Source organism: Pantherophis guttatus, chromosome 1 (assembly GCF_059756535.1).
Source record: "Pantherophis guttatus breed Tessera chromosome 1, ASM5975653v1, whole genome shotgun sequence".
In the NCBI taxonomy this organism is placed as follows: domain Eukaryota; kingdom Metazoa; phylum Chordata; class Lepidosauria; order Squamata; family Colubridae; genus Pantherophis; species Pantherophis guttatus.
Genome location: NC_142063.1, coordinates 168,300,917 through 168,314,243, shown reverse-complemented (window position 1 = coordinate 168,314,243; position 13,327 = coordinate 168,300,917). Strand labels below are relative to the sequence as shown.

Genomic DNA, 13,327 nt, shown 5'->3' with positions numbered 1-13,327 from the left:
CAACAGAAACCAAAATGACTTTTTTAAAAAGCTACATAATATAATCAAAGACCTGGAATACGAAACTATTTGCATGGTATGAGACTTCAATGCAATCATGGACATAGAAAAAGACTATCGGAGTAACAAACAAAGTAAAACCAGAAAGAAAATTCTACCAGAACCTTTCAAAGACACGATCAATGAACTGCACCTACACAACGTATGGAGAAAGGCAAACACACAAACAAAACAGTATACATATTACTCGAACCCACACCAGTCATGGTCTAGAACCAACATGGCCTGGATGACTTCGGACCTTAGAGAGGAAGTAAAAGATATCGAAATAGCAGCGAACACCTGGGCAGACCATAATCCCATTAAAATAGTATGGAAAGGACATCGAAAGCAAAGGAGGTGGATGATGGACACGGGAATAATAAAAGATAAGGAATACATACAGATGATTGAGAAAGAGGTTAAAATGTTCCTACAAATAAATACTAAAGAACAGACATCGCTTCAAAACCTTTGGGACACAATTAAAGCATACATAAGAGGTCTTACAATTGCGTATATGGCAAAAAAAAAATAAAGAGAAACAACAGTCAAGGAATAAGCTGTTAGAACAACTTAGAATATACGAACTAGAATTGCAGAAGGAACCCCACAACAAAACAATAAAAGAAAAATTAAATCTTACTAAACATAAAATTAATCTGATTACCCAGACAGAAATTGCACAGAAAATCAAGCTAGCAAAACAGAAACATTTTGAGCATGCAAACAAAACGGGGCGCTGGTTAGCGTATAAACTGAAAAAAGAAAGAGAAAGGAAAACAGTATATCAATTGCAGGACGAAACAGGACAAATATACCATACCAATCTAGACAAAAAACGTATAGTCAAATATTTTTTCCAAAGTCTCTACAAGAAAGAAGAGATCCGAGATGAAGACATTAAGGAATACTTATGTAAAACAAACATTACAAAATTAGAGGAGTCCCATAGAGAAGCATTAAATAGACCAATTACGATGTCCGAGCTGGTGGAAGCAAGGAAAAAGCAGAAAAATAACAAGGTTCCAGGCCCGGACGGAATACCAACGGAGTTTTACAAAAACTCTCAAAATGCAATGGATGAACTGTTACTCCAAGTCCTCAATGATGCATTATTAGAAGCAGAAATTCCCAAATCCTGGACCGAAACTATTATTACACTCATCCCCAAAGAAGACAACGGACCCCACACAAGTTAAAAATTATAGGCCGATCTCATTGCTCAGTGTAGACTACAAACTCTTCATGTTGGTTATAACGCAAAGACTGAAAATAATTATTTATAAATACATACATACAGATCAGAATGGTTTTGTCCCAAGAAGACAGATCAAAAACAACATAAGAACAATTATCAACGTCCTGGAATATTACGAGAAAAGAGTTGACAAACAAGTAGCTTTAATCTTTTTAGACGCATTTGACAATCTAAATTGGAATTTCCTCATATTGCAACTAGAAGTCATGGATTTCGGTGTCAAATTTTTACATATGATTAGAAAAGTATACTCCTTCCAAACGGCCAAAATTATGATTAATGGCGATATGACTGAAAATCTGGATATACAAAAGGGTGTGAGACAGGGTTGCCCTTTATCCCCACTACTGTTCATAATTTCATTGGAAATATTACTAAATGAAGTTAGGAAAGATGCGGAAATAAAAGGTTTGAGAACACGGAAAGAAGAGTACAAATTGCAAGCCTTCGCTGATGATGTGGTATTTATAATGGAGCAACCGGAAATAACAGGAACCAAACTTTTAGCGAAGATAGAGGAATATGGAAGAGTTGCAGGGTTTAAAATTAACAAACAAAAAACTAAAGCATTAACAAAGAATTTGACAAAGGTACAGGAGACAAAACTAGAAGACAAATTAGGAATACAAACTGTAAAGAGAATAAAGTATTTAGGAATCTGGCTTACTGCTAAAGCAATAACAATTAGAGAAGACAATTATAACAAATTAATGAAACAAATTAGAAAAGATCTGGAAACGTGGAACAAATTACAACTGTCATTTTTAGGGAAAATCGCATCCATAAAAATGAATATACTGCCTAGATTACTCTATCTCTTTCAAGTAATCCCAATCTGGCCAGGAAAGAACTTTTTAAAGGACCTTAATAAAATAATAACAAAATTTATTTGGAATGGGAAAAGGGCCAGAATCAAAATAAAGTGTATGCAAGATACTCGGGAAAAAGGAGGTTTAGGCCTACCGGACTGGGAGTTATATTATAAAGCAGCATCGCTAAACTGGATAAGGGATTGGATAGACCTCAAGAATAAAAGAATGCTACTACTAGAGGGCTTTGAATTACAACGTGGATGGCACGCCTTTTTGTGGGAGGGAAAGGACAAGCACCATGGATATTTCCAGCAACATATTATCAGAGAATCATTGTACAAAACATGGCAAGAGATTAGAAAGCACTATACCAAAATTCCACGATGGTTATCAACAATGGAAGCACTAGTATATCCCAACTCCATGGATATAGAGAAAATGAGGAGTTATAAAGAACTACTGAACAGTGAAGGAGAATTACAAACAAGACAAGAATTACAAAACCAGGGTATAGACATTGATTGGTGGCCATACATGCAAATAGAATCAGGATACAAAACTGATTGGGCACAATTCGGATTCCAAAATGAACCAAATGAACTGGATAAAATATTACAAAGTACAGATGAGAAAATGATTACCAAAATTTATAAGTACCTACTAAAATACAAATTAGAAGAGGAGGTCGTCAAAGAGAATATGATAACATGGGCCAAAAATATAGGATATACTATTGAACTGGATAAGTGGGAAAATTTGTGGAAGATAAATTATAAGATGACATTGTCTATACCCTATAAGGAAAACCTTTACAAAATGTTCTACCGATGGCACCTCCCACCGGCGCACCTGGCCAAGATGTTCCCAAATACATCTCCAATGTGCTGGAAATGTAAATCACAGAAAGGGACATATTATCATCTCTGGTGGTCATGCCGAAGGGCAAAACAATACTGGCAACAAATTAAAATAACGATTGAAGAAATCACAAAACAAAAACTGGAAATGAGGCCGGAAATCTTTTTATTGGGAATAATCACAGCACAATATACCAAAGAAATAAAATATCTGATCATCCATATCCTCACAGCAGCACGTATGCTCTTTGCCCAACATTGGAAATTTGAACAGTTACCCACAGAGGACAAAATAATAGCTAAAATTACAGAATGTGCAGAATTGGATAAGCTCACAAAAGAAATACAAGAGAAAGACGATACTGATTACTATTTAGTATGGCAAAGATGGTACAGCTGGCTGGAGGCAAAAATAGGAATATAAAGATAATTTTCGACTATTCAATAGAAATGCATTGAAGTAAATAAGGAGTCAATTATATACATACATATATAACTATGTAAATATGTGAATGTAGATATAGATACAAATAGAAATATGAAAATAACCCACCGTTGTAGTAACTTCTAAGAGTCAATCATTGGACTGAATTGATGTTTGTTCGTTTTGTATGTTGTTTTAATGTATTTATGTTGGTTTGTCTTTTTATTATTAATAAAAATATTATATAAAAAAAACTTCTTCTAAGGCAGAAATTTCATCGAAGAGAGTGTTGGGTGGAAGTTCTTCTCGCCATAGTGATAATAACCAGATGTTCGTCATTTCTTCTAAAATTGGAGGATTATTGAGATCAATTAGATTGAAACAACTTAGCGTCTCATATCGGTGATTTTTTAATTAATTTAATTAATCAGTGAAATTATACCGGTACGCAATGGCTCTTTGATATACGTTGATGGCTTCTTTCTTGAACTTTTGCACGGCATTCTCAGGCAAATGTTTTTTATGTAAGGCAAATAAAACTTTCATTCCAAAAAACTGCTCATCGTATTTTTTTTGCAAAGAATCACGCAGCTTACACATGATAATGTGAAGATCACATGCAAGAATTTTCTTGCTTTCCAGCTTCAGTAGGGTGTCTTGCATTATTGACATGAAGAAGTGCATGAAATATAAATACAATTCTGAAATTGTTGGTTCATCATCCTTTGCGAGTTAATTTTCCTGATTCGAAATAAGGTTCCAGATAACTTTATGGCACTCATCAGATCCAAGAGAAATAAAATACGATTTTAGAGGTATCTAGTTTAAAAGAAGTCTTTCGACTGCTTTAAACAAACTTAACCAACGTGTTGGAACATGGCACAAAACTTCATGGAATTCTGACTCGCAAAACTCAAAAAATGATTTCAACTCTTCTCGTTTCTTCGCAGAATTCAAAAATTCGGCAAAAACCTTCACTACATTTCGATATCAAAAGATAACTGCTTTAATGCATTTTTGCGCTATTGTGTAAAATGTGATTATTGCAATGAGCAGCTACAATATTGTCATTTTCCAGCAATAATTTTTGGTAAACAGATTTGTTCACTCCATAATTGACCGATGCATTATCTGCTGAGTAAGCTGAAACATTATTTATTTCCAATTCGTTATCACTAAGAACTCGACACAGCTGATTTTTTATTGATGTAGAATCTTCGAAAGAATCCTCATAAAAGTCTAAAATTTTCACACACAGTCCTTCTTCACAAGTAAAATATTATGCAACAATGGGATACATTTTACGATTTCCCTTGTTTGATGCGTCAGTGGAGAGAGAAAATGGAATTCCAGTTTTAAGATCATTCAGAACCAATTCAATAGAAAAAGGATACAAAACCTCATTGACAATAGCTGATGATTTGGTTCTTCCACAAGACATCTTTTTTACAATTTCTGAATCATCAAAAATTTGCTTCATTAACTTAATGCCGCAATCTTGAGCCAGGAAAGAAATATGGTGTTTGATCCCATGGTAAGTTTCAGCCATTTCAGCTACAGTCACTTTCTCACTGAAAGAGGAGTCTTTAACAATGAAAAACGAATTGATTCGCTTGTTGCTGAAAGCTATTTTCTCCTTATCTAAATGATTTTTTTCTGCTTGCATGCTGTGTGACAGCTTTTATACCATTATATTCAATTGTGAACGATTTCTAACACAATTTACAGTAGGCCGACGTATTTGTTCTGTCAGTTTCGTTGTTGGTAATCCATGCAAAAATAGCTTCCCAGTCTTTGGTGTATTTGCACACTCCTCTCTTTTGTTTTAAAGAATTCGAAATCTCGCCGCTGTCACTCTAATCACTCAACGCCATTTTAGGTCAGTCGACACAAGCTACAATACATTTTAAAAATGTGAACTGTACATAATTTTATAATATAGTTTTATTTTAATCTCATCATTAATTTTTTCGGAGAATCGAGTTCAATGGATATTCGATCTTTGTCTCATTCTAACTTATGAAAAAAAAGACAAAACGCGATTCTCCTATCCTTATTCTCTTAGACTGTACAGCTTTAGATTACATACCATTTCATCATAAAGCTTTTGAATAAAAAAAATGTCCACTATTTTGTGAAAAAAAAATAGTGAACATAATGTGAAAAAAGCGGACTGTCCGCTCAAATAGTGGACACCTGGCAAGGGTAACTTTATGTATATTGGACTCACCATAAAAAGCATTTGAAAGGATAAACATCAGATTTTTGTATGTTCACTTACCCATATTATGTGGTCATGTGGTCATTTAGTATATTTTTTGCAAAAGTACATATAAACAAATTTATGGATTATCTTTTAAATGTTAAATATGTTGTTGTAATGTTGAATTATATACCAGAGCTTTAGAATTTGATTGTATATCTCAAATTATGATACAAATTATTAAATTGTATTAAGCATGGTGGTGGTGATGGTGGCTAAAGGAATAATATTGAGAAATTAGAAAACTGATATTATTCCAGATATTAAGGAAGGGTTGCTGAAAATGTGTGTGAGGCAATATTTTCTACTAATCAAAGCATTCATTCATTCATTCACTCACTCACTTACTCATTCAATTTATATGGGTTCCCATCTCAACAAGTTACTCAAGGTGATGCAGCAATATATATTAGTATTGCAAAGATTTTGTAAATCTTATAATAGTCTTATATTATTCATTTTCATTAGTAATTGCACTTACCCTTAATTAACTATTAAGTGTAAAATATAAGCTAGATTTCTTTCCTTCTTAATTTGTATTTTTAGTTTATATTTTAATTAAAAAAAATCTTTTTTTAAAGATTACATATTGTTTGTTAATTGTGCAGATATAAACTAATTAACTAAATAAAGTTAACCCCTCCATGCCAGAAAACAGAGTGCTCTTCAGAAAACTATGTGTATTTATATGCAAGCCATTTCTTAACCTTTATACTGAAGCAACGTATCCCAACCATACTAAAAGTATGATACTCTAACCTTGGTTCTAATACTCCTCAACTTGTTCCTGATCACTCCATGAATGACGGCATGGTCATAGCATATTAGATTATAGCCACTGGTTTCTTTATCTGAAGATAAGTTTGGGAATACAAATAGGCACTAAAAGTTTATATTTTGCTTTCTATTTTGCTAGTCTCCTAATTCAAATAAAACAGTATTTAACAGATACTTTTCAAAAAATCAGAAGGGAGATGGGGACTGTGTTAGAATTCCAGAGTTTGGGGGGGGGGGGGAGAGACTTCCACTGGCAAAAATGAATACATTGCATGCTAGGAAATTGGTTTGAGTCAAAGTCCCCATAGGCCTATAAAAATGAAATAAATCAAACTTTTGTTCTCTCTTTAGCATTAGCAACTTTCTTGATATTTTCTGACTCAATTTTAAATAACTGGATTTCAGTTCAAAGACTGAATTTGAATCAGAAAATATCAAGAAACATGAACAAATACAAATAATTCTCAATTTAAGACCACAATTGAGCTCAAAATTTTTGTGGCTAAGTGAGATGGTTGTTAAGTGAATCACCATAATTGTTAAGTTAGTAACAGGATTGTTAAGTGAACCTGGCTTTCCCATTGACTTTGCTTGTCAGAAGATTGCAAAAAGGGGTCAAATGATCCCAGGACACTGTAATTGTCATAATTATGAGTTAGTTGCCAAATGTCTGAATTTTGATCACATGATCATCAGAATGCTACAATGGTTGTAAGTGTGAAAAACAGTCATAAGTCACTTTTTTCAGTGATATTGTAAGCTTGAACAGTCTCTACATTAACTGTTGTAAATTCAGGACTACCCATACATTTATTTGATACCTATTAATGTTTTAAATTTATCACTTGGGGAAGAATGAATGTTATATTCTGAGAATTATTCTGCTAATTAATTTTGATGATCATTGATTAAAGATTGCTTGATTTTAAGAATAAGTATAAATAAATAAAATATGTGTGGGGTTGTTTTAATTATTGAGATTTGTACTGTAAATATATGCAGGTTTAACTGATTCTAAACCAGTCTGAGATTTAATATAATTTGAAGAAATATATAATTGTGTTAACTAAATAAAAAACTTTTAGTGTAAGAATCAAATACGTATTATTTTATTTTATACTTCAAAATAATTGTAGTGTTATGACTATGAGTCTGCCAACCTCAAATCTGGTGATTTAAAGAAATTCAGAAGATTTTACTTTGGTTGTAGACTACAATCTGTGGATATTTGAAATTTTCACTTATTGGAGATAAATTACTATGTAGTGTTATGTGACTTGATTGAATTATTAGGAGTGGTTCTGCTTTTAAATATTTCAAATAAATATATGCATAGATTCAAAAGGAGAAGAAAGATTAATAATTTTTGAGATCCACTATCCCACAGAAAAATACAGAACTTCAGCATTGCTTTATTTTAAAAGTATATTGTTACATATTTCTATTAAATTGTTATATTTAGTTTTTAAGATAAATTCTGTGTGTTTTTATGAGAAAGCTAGACATATACTTGCTATTTTTTTTTAATTCATTAAATACTTTGCTGGGTCTCATTACCTTGAAGCTGACCATTACACTTAATAAAATGTGGATGTTCTTTATATTTGAAGCATTTGTTATATAAAGCATTTAGGTAAAACATGTTTATAATAGGGGATACTCTACAGCAGGGGTGTCAAACTCAAGGCCCAGGGGCTGAATCCAGCCCATGGGGTGCTTAGATCTGGCCCGTGAGGCCGCCTTGGAAACAGCAAATGATCTGCCTGCAGTGCCTCTGCCAGCGAAAAAAGAGCTCTGTTTGTAGGAGCTCGGTTGCAGGAGGCCATTGCAGCTGAAACGGAGCTTGGGAGCCCGTTTTCGCTGGCAGAGCTCTTGGGCCATCATAGGCGTCCCCGACATGAGTGATGTCGAGCTGGCCATGCCCCCCTTGACCATGCCCCCCCAGGTCAAACACAACCTCATTGAGTTTGACACCCCTGCTTTACAGTATATCCTAAAGAAATGTCTTCCTTGCTTCCTTTTTGGTGCCTTTTCCCTCCCTGTTTTATAAGGAGATGAACTTTTTCCAAAGGAGTAAATACTAAAACATTAGTTATGAGTTGGTATAATATGAATGTACTGGTGGTGGTGACGGTAGAATGAGGGGAGGCACTATAAAACAGACACTATAATTCTATTTGCAAATATTTGAGTATATCAGTTGGGAGAGAAGTTTTGAATTGAGTTGCCTTGACATTACTTGATTAATTCAGCAACTGTTCATATACACCTAATTTATATAACTTTACCTTTTTGTTAAAAATAATAGATCAGAGCTATCAAGCATACTGTAAGCAATTATTTTCCTAAAGTATTATATCTCAGTAATATTCTCTTTCTGATTTGAGCAACTGTTTGTGAAACTGTGAAATGTAACTTACTCATTATTTAAATCTCTCCTTTGGGAAAAATTACTGGTGGCTTTAATTGCAGGCATTGTTTAAATGCAAATTGGAGTATGGAATTAAAATTTGGGGAGAAGCAGGCTCCGACTCAACCCTTCTAAGACAAGTGGCTGTGGCTGCTGGTGTCCCGATATAGCCAGCTGATACCATCGCTGACTATTGGGGGCGAGTCATTGGCCCCCACGGAGAGGGCTCGCAACTTGGGTGTCTTCCTGGACACGTGGCTGTCTTTAGAAGAGCATATGACGGTCGTGGCCAGGGGAGCTTTCTATCAGGTTCACCTGATTCGCCAGTTTCGACCCTTTCTAGATCGGGACTCCTTACGCACAATCACTCATGCCCTCATCACTTCCCGTCTGGACTACTGTAATGCTCTCTACATGGGGCTCCCCTTGAGGTGCACGTGGAGGCTCCAACTGGTCCAGAATGCAGCTGCGTGGGTGATATTGGGAGCGACATGGCGCTCACATGTAACACCTCTCCTACGCGAGCTGCACTGGCTCCCGGTGATCTTCCGAGTGCGCTTCAAGGTATTGGTTCTTACCTTTAAAGTGCTCCATGGCTTAGGACCTGGGTACTTATGAGACCACCTTCTTCAACCAATAACCTCCCACCAACCAGCCTGCTCCCACAGGGTGGGCCTCCTCAGGGTGCCATCACTAAAGCAATGTCGACTGGTGGTTCCCAGGGAAAGAGCCTTTTCTGTGGGGGTACCTACCCTTTAGAACAGGTTACCCCCAGGGATACGAATGATCCCAGATCTTCATACTTTCCGTCGTGCACTTAAGACCTTTCTGTTTCACCAAGCTGGGCTGGCATAAATCTCTTCTAATTTTTCTAAATCTTTATGTTGAAAATTCTTAACCGATGAACCAAATTGGCTTAATCATCTTATATTCACATTTTATATGTATATTATTTTAACTGTTCACTGCCCTGAGTCCTTCGGGAGAAGGGCGGTATAGAAATTAAATAAATAAATAAATAAATAAATAAATAAATAAATAAATAAATAAATAAATAAATAAATAAAATTTAATGTTATGGGCATAGGTGGTAATGCTAAAACATTTGACTCAAATTCTGAGGATAACTTCTACATTTTTATTAACTCAGGGGAAACACCCTATGAAAAATATTCTTGATTCAATTTTAACATTGTGCTTTTTATTAGCCTTTTTGTGAATAGACAGGTACTGACTAATAGCCATTTTGTGAAAGCACCCACAATATTTCCTCAAAACAACCCATTCTCAAAACATCCTTTCCTATTCTATCTTGTATACCTCCTTTCTGTTTTCTGTTTGCCTTTCAGTTCTTCCATTGAGGACTTCTAGTCATCTTCTTTCTTCACTTTTTTATAGTTCCAGATCAATAAACACAGATATACAATGTAGAAAAATCAAACCTGGAACAATGTATAATGAAAAGAAGGTGCCAAATGACTTCTTCAAGCCATAGATATTACTAGAAATTTAGCAACTTATTAATTGTTGGCCAAGTTAAGCTTGCAGAAGGAAGACTCTTGATCAGAAAGAAAACTACAATTTCTGACAATAGGGTTATGAGTGCCAGCCATGTTTCATTTTAAAGTGTCAGTTTGCTGTACAGGTAACAGAAAAACAAGAAGCATTTAAATTGATTGTTTTGAAGATGAATTTCTCCAGCTTGGAAAGCACTTTACATAATTAAATATGCATAATAAATAACATACTTGAATATGATGAAATGGATCTAGCAAGTTGATTTTCATAATATGATTTATTATTATGTGTTTGATTCATCTTAAATTATTCACAATATTATTTAGGCAATATTGTATAATCTGTTTATTAATCCTTACTTATCACATACTTTCATTTGAACCTACTTGATTATTCAGAACTCTTTTGAAATAGACTTGTGAGAATTAGTTCTAGGACGATCAGAAGTGAGCAACCCAACCTGTTATCATAAAAAGTGGAAGGCATCTCTCCTACCCAAAAGAGAAAAGTTTGGCAGTGCACAAGTGAGAGAAAAGAGCACAACAGTTTGAGCCTTGATTTCAGTATAATTAGGGGTTACATTATTGGTTTTTGTTATTTCTATTTGTTTCATAATTATGTATAAAATATTTATACCTGCCCTTTAAAGTGAGATTATTCAATTTATTACAGAAAAATAAACAGTGAGATGGCTACTACTTCAGATGTATTTAAGAAAGTTTATTTATTTAAAACATTTCTACGGCTGCCCATCTTATACCAAACTCTGGGCGATTCCCAATCAAAAAAGTTTAGGAAGAGTTCATCGCACCTAAATGTGATCTCCATCTTCTGAGTCAATATACTTCTAAATACTATTTGCTTCAGTATCAGGTAGTGATGGGATATTAGAGTAGAACCAAGAATTCAAGATTAACTCACTGAGGAAATCTAACCTACCTCACAGGGTTTATTCTGGGTAAACCAGAGGAGAGAAACTAAGTACGCCACTTTTAGCACATGAAGAACAGATGGGATATAAGCTTTACAAATATATGTCCTATTTCTGATTTTCTTAAATGTACAGGTAGTCCTCAACTTACAACAGTTCATTTAGTGACTGTTCGAAGTTACAATAGCACTGAAAAAGCTGACTTATGACTATTTTTCACACTTATGACCACTGTGGCATCCCCATGGTCATGTGATCAAAATTCAGATGCTTAGCAACTGACTCATATTTATGATGGTTGCAGTTTCCTGGGTTTACATGATCACCTTTTATGACCTTCTGACAAGCAAAGTCAATGAGGAAGCCAGATTCACTTAACAACCTTGTTACTGACTTGACAACTGCAGTGATTCACTTAACAAGTGAATATGTGGCAAGAAAGGTCGTAAAATGGAGCAAAACTCACTTAACAAATGTTTCACTTAGCAACAGAAATTTTGGGCTCGAGTATAGTTGTAAGTAAAGGACTACCTGTACTTGGTAATAGAACTTGCAACAAGATACATTATTGTACTGATTCAGAAACTTTTCTTAGTTTCTAATTTAGATTCAATACTTTTTCTTTCTCCAGGTTTGATGATCCCCGTCTTTTGTGTCGTGGAACAACTGGACACTTCTCTTGAATATGATAATCGAGAAGAACATGCAGAGTTTGTTCTGGTTCGTAAAGATGTGCTTTTTAGTCAGCTAGTGGAGACTGCGCTCCTGGCTCTTGGTTATTCTCACAGCTCTGCAGCTCAGGCACAAGGTATTACATTGAAATGTTTAACAATTGTAGCGAGATTGGCGGCAAACAAATTTAATAATAATAATAAAAAAAACTGGTGCTGGTACTTTCATAGTACCTAAACATGCACTAACGCAGATAGGGTATGTCAAGTGAAAGCTTTGCAAGTTGACAGGGTAGTTGGTAGTAAATATGTTTATAATGGCCTAGGGGTAATCATTGAGGAATCCTGTACAAACTGCACTCCCATGCAAATTATTTCTAGGCTTGCCCCTATTAATATACTAGAAGTTACTTTTGAGTACTGTACATATATATAAAATCAAAGTGCACATCATGAATAACTAATTTTATATGTGTATTAGTATTTAATCAAAGAATATCAGACATCGTACCAACATTTATTCTGCTAGTAAATATATTAACAGATGTTCATGATGAATATGAAACAGCTGATGCAACAGTATTTATTTATTCTTCAAGTAGCATGTAAACACACTATCTTTTATAACTGTATTGTTACAAATGGAATCAGAATCAAGTTAAATTATCTCATTTGATTTAGAGGATTTCATACCAGTTCTAATGAACTGTTAAAAGAAAATATTTTTTAAATCTGACTTTGTAATATGCTGTCCAAAACTGATGTAAATTGTGGCATGGATGTTTACAACCTTCTGAGTTATCTAAATTCACTTTTTCTTTAAAATATATGCATTTTTTTCTAGAAACCATTCAGTGTCCTCACTGAATTTGAAGATTTTTCTTGCATTATTAGATAAATCTTCAAGATACAGGAAAGATTAACAGCCAATTAAAGAAATGATAATTGATTAATTACCTTTCATTTTAATTAGCTGATTTGATTATTGATTAAAAGTCACTTTTAAATACTGATTTGAAAGAAAGGGACTCCTTTCTGAATAAATATGTTAGAATTACTCTGTAAATTTGTATAAATTAACCTCAGTAAAAATAATAGATAAAAGCAGATGTTTGTAGTTGTTACATGATATATATGTGTAGTACCAAAGAATTGCTTAAGATCAATGAGAGAAGAGATAAAATTTCCTTACCCTAAGTTTACTTGCTATTAAAACAATACATTTTTAAAAAAGTCTGTCAAGCATTAAATATATATATATAAAATATAAAATATATAATATATAATATAATATATAAAATAAAAAGTCACCTTTTTAGTTGAGCCTAAAATATTTTTTTACTTAGTTAACGTAAACTCACATA

At 34.0% G+C, this 13,327-nt stretch overlaps 1 protein-coding gene across 2 annotated transcripts in view; it reads left to right on the top strand.

The window, feature by feature from the left end:
• SATB2 (SATB homeobox 2) overlaps positions 1 to 13,327 on the top strand; it is a 155,343-nt gene that overhangs the window by 37,818 nt on the left and 104,198 nt on the right. For both annotated transcript variants that reach the window (XM_034430184.2, XM_034430176.2), the window contains exon 3: positions 11,924 to 12,100. In XM_034430184.2, the coding sequence (XP_034286075.1) occupies positions 11,924 to 12,100 (177 nt within the window). The remainder of the gene's footprint in view (positions 1 to 11,923; positions 12,101 to 13,327) is intronic.